The following is a 4,196-nucleotide window of genomic DNA, read 5'->3' as shown; positions in this document are numbered from 1 at the left end:
CAGGAGACAGGTGTGAGTCAGAGGGCTGAATTTGACTAGTTTCTGTCGGGACCGAGCTGCTCTGCTCCTCTTCATCACTGGTTAATTTGGTTGGTCGGTTTGACCTTGATGACCTTGATGACCTTTTGGTCCTTTAGGTCGTCAAGGTTTTGTTTTTTTCACCTTGACGACGCTCCCTGAGAACATGGTCTGACAGGAAACTGGTCTGTGACCTCTGGTCTGTGACCTCTGGTCTGTGACTTCTGGTCTACGACCACACGGGCCATGACAAGACCTTAGCAGTTAAAGAGTGAGTGGAGGGGGGGTTGGGTGGGGGGACGGGGGGGTCAGTCCTCACCAAGGGTGGGGTTGCCTAAACCTCCGAAGGCACTGGTTGATAGGCTGCCAAGACTGCCAAAAGAGGTGGAGCGACCGAACGGATCTGCAAAACGCCAAACATTAAGATTAGTGCAGTGGACACGGGCGGAGCCGAGCACCAGCAAAGTCTACTCAACGCTGCCGCCGTGGCACTGACCACGGTACTGCAGCCAAAGGTCAAAAATTGTTCTCTGTCAGTAGGGGGCGTGTCTGCTGAGGTGGGAAAGAGAACTAGCTCTGAGACGCTGCAGTTAAAGGTGGAGTTAAAGGTGGAGTTACAGTGGTGTTACAGTGAAGTAAATAGTGGTGTTACAGTGGTGTTAAAATTGTGTTACAGTGGAGTTACGGTGGTGTTACAGTGGTGTTACAGTGGAGTTACGGTGGTGTTAAAGTGGAGTTACAGTGGTGTTACAGTGGTGTTGTGGTGTTAAAGTGGAGTTAAAGTGGTGTTACAGTGGAGTTACAGTGGTAAAGGGTGGTGTTACAGTAGAACAGTGGTGTTACAGTGGAGTTAAGAGTTAAGAGAAAAGAAAAATGTTGAACAAAGTTTTTACTTACACTTACCTGCCAAATGGCTGGGGGGCAGGAAGCTGCTGGGATGAGGGGCAGGGCCGTAGGAGGGGGGCACCGGGTGGCCTGAGCCTATCAGGGAGGAGAACATGGAGTGAGTTGTGTGGTTACTTTGACAGAATTAAAAAAAAAACGTTGGACAGAAGAAACATTTTATCTATTAGAAATAGCATGTTTACAATGAGTCAACAAACTAAGGCCCGGGGGCCGAATGCTGCCATTTTAATAATCCGGCGCACCAAACTTTGCACAAGTCAAAACGTTTGGCCACACCTGCGTTAGCACAATGAACAGCTAAAAGAAGCTAACAAAAACAACAGCTAACAAGAAGCTAACAAAACGAACAGCTAACAGAAGCTAACACAAAGAACAGCTAACAGAAGCTATCAAAAAGAACAGCTAACAGAAGCTAACACAAAGAACAGCTAACAGAAGCTAACACAAAGAACAGCTAACAGAAGCTAACACAAACAACAGCTAACAAGAAGCTAACAAAAAGAACAGCTAATGGAAGCTAACACAAAGAAGAGCTAACACAAGCTAACACAAAGAACAGCTAACAGAAGTTAACAAAAAGAACAGCTCACAAAAGCCAACAAAAAGAACAGCTAACAAAAGCTAACACAGAGAACGGCTAACAGAAGCTAACAAAAAGAACAGCTAACAGAAGCTAACACAAAGAAGAGCTAAAAGAAGCTAACACAGAGAACGGCTAACAGAAGCTAACAAAAAGAACAGCTAACAGAAGCTAACACAAAGAACAGCTAACAGAAGCTAACAGAAGCTAAAACAAAGAACAGCTAACAGAAGCTAACAGACGCTAGCACAACCACCGACCTGTGGTTGAAAACAGGGGTCTCGCCAGGTCGTGAGAGTACGGGAGTCCAGGGAAGACTCCTGGAACTGGAGGTCGACTGAACAGGTCCAGCTTTGAACTCATGTCCAGTTTGTGAGGATCCAGCTGCATCTGCTGTAGCCAAGGGGGGAGAGGGAGAAGGGGGGAGCAGGGGGAAGAGCTTGATCAGTACTGGATCAGTACGCAGCAGTACTTACACCGACAACAACCGAAGGTCAAAGGTCACACCGACCTTCATCTTCTGCTGGTGGTGGTAGATCTGCCACGCGATCTGGACGTGAACTGCACACCACTTCCCAGGTTTCTACACATTTGGACAGAAGTGGGTTAGGCTGCTGACCTCGCAGGTCAAAAGTAATGACGGCAGCGGTCAGTGTCTCTAGGGTTCTAGACCCGGCCTGACTCTGACTCACCCTCACTGATGTTCTGAACGGATCCGTCACCTGCACAGACAGAAACGTCACGTTTATATTTGTTTGAATGACACCTGGTATAGAGGTCAGAGGTCACGGTTGATGGAGGGCGGGAGGGAGGAGCGTGGGTGAGAAAATAACAGATCTCACCCTGGGATCTTTCTGTAGAAGAGTGTGAGGAACGGCTCCCGGACGAGTCGCCACGTCATTAGGGTTCGATGCCTGATGATGAGAGACGGGGGAGGGAGGGGGGGCAGGGAGATAGGGGAGAGACAGAGGGGGAGGGAGGGAGACAGAGAGATGGGGAGAGACAGAGAATCAGAGAATATCATTAAGACTCGAACAGATTTAAAGGAAAAGAAAATACAAGTTGTACTCCACTCAAAATACAATTAGCTATATAACAAGACATATATATTTCTAATATATATATATATAAAGATGCATACATACAGTAAATACATATACATATACATATATTTATAATTATAAATATACACATATATTTATACATATACATACATATATACACACACTGGTGCTTTTACCATTCTCACTGGGATCACTATGAACACCAATAGGAACACATATATGTCCATCTATCATATATGTCTGTTTGTCATATATGTCCGTCTGTCATATATGTTCGTCTGTCATATATGTCTGTCATGTATATCTGTCATATATGTCCGTCCATGATATGTCTGTGATGTCAGTCTGTCATAAATGTTTGTCATATATGTCCGTCTGTCATATATGTCTGTCATGTTTGTCATATGTCTGTCTGTCATATATGTCCGTCTGTCATATATGTCGGTCTGTCATATGTGTGTCATATATGTCTGTCTGTCATATATGTTTGTCATTTGTTTGTCATATATATGTCTGTCATATATGTCCGTCTGTCATATATGTTCGTCTGTCATATATGTCTGTCATATATGTCTTACTGTCATATATGTTTGTCTGTCATATGTTTGTCATATATGTCTGTCATATATGTCCGTCTGTCATATATGTCTGTCATATATGTCTGTCTAATATATTTGCAGACCTGACGTCCGACCATTAACTTTTTCTGTGTTCTAGTTCGTCAACGTTCTAGTCGCGGTTCTTTCTTTAACGTGGATCATGGTCCGAGGTCTAGAACGCGGGCCTGACCTTGGGCTGGAAGGCTCCTTGCAGTGAACTGAAGGGTCCTGAATGTGGGAGCAGCGGTGGCATGCCGGGCATGGTGGGTGGATAGGAGGGGAAGAACTGGTGGAGTGGGGTGAGGGTGGGGGAGGTAAGAGGGGGACACACACAAAGAAACAGATGAAAAAAATTATACAGACATGCAGTACAGTGGAACAGTGTTAGGCCCGGGGGTGTGTACATTTACCCCCAGCTCCCCTTCCCCCCGTCTCCCCCGGGGTGTATTTAAAGTACCAGAACCAGAAGTTCCCTCGGCCGATTGTCGTTTAGATTTTAGTTGCGATTTCAAGCTGTCAGCAGGGGGCCCCAACTGTCAGCGGGTGCGTCACCCCTCCGGTCCGGGCCCCTTATGTTTGAACTTTTAACTCAACGGGTGAGTGAATTCCTGGTTCTCTACGTTAGCTTTGAACGTTTCTGAAATGTACACACCTGCCTAAAACTTTTGCACCGCACTTGAATAAAGATATAATTGATAAAAAATAGAAAAAATAAATAAATTAGAAACTCACGTTCGAATGTCGGAAGAACGGATTGTCCATTTTGGGGGTGTATTTGTCAAACTGGAAGAAGGAAGGGGGAGAAGGGGTGAGGGGGAGAGAGAGAGAGAGGGTTAGTCCAGTCTTTTAACACGGACTTGATATAAAATGTCTTCCCATCGTCGTGAAAACACCAGGACCATCGACATCTGTCGATGGTAAACACAGCTGGTCCGGACCGGTCCTGGTTGGTGTAGACTGAGTACAGTCAGACAGGAAGTTGGATCACTAAGACTCCATTCAGTGGCTAGGACGAAGGCGGTCTACGTT

The 4,196-nt window shown here is 45.7% G+C and overlaps 1 protein-coding gene across 1 annotated transcript in view; it reads right to left on the bottom strand.

Annotated features, from left to right (window-relative positions):
• fbrsl1 (fibrosin-like 1) overlaps nt 1-4,196 on the bottom strand; it is a 109,301-nt gene that overhangs the window by 3,850 nt on the left and 101,255 nt on the right. Inside the window, exons 9-16 of the mRNA XM_025053436.1 lie at nt 3,900-3,950; nt 3,358-3,453; nt 2,347-2,418; nt 2,197-2,226; nt 2,016-2,087; nt 1,765-1,897; nt 922-999; nt 338-421 (exon numbers count right to left, since the gene is read on the bottom strand). Of these exons, the coding sequence (XP_024909204.1) occupies nt 338-421; nt 922-999; nt 1,765-1,897; nt 2,016-2,087; nt 2,197-2,226; nt 2,347-2,418; nt 3,358-3,453; nt 3,900-3,950 (616 nt within the window). The remainder of the gene's footprint in view (nt 1-337; nt 422-921; nt 1,000-1,764; nt 1,898-2,015; nt 2,088-2,196; nt 2,227-2,346; nt 2,419-3,357; nt 3,454-3,899; nt 3,951-4,196) is intronic.

The sequence above is a fragment of the Cynoglossus semilaevis genome, chromosome Z, assembly GCF_000523025.1.
Source record: "Cynoglossus semilaevis isolate Cse_v1.0 chromosome Z, Cse_v1.0, whole genome shotgun sequence".
NCBI lineage: Eukaryota > Metazoa > Chordata > Actinopteri > Pleuronectiformes > Cynoglossidae > Cynoglossus > Cynoglossus semilaevis.
Note: the sequence above shows the minus strand (reverse complement) of the source record. Positions and strands in the feature narration are given on the sequence as shown.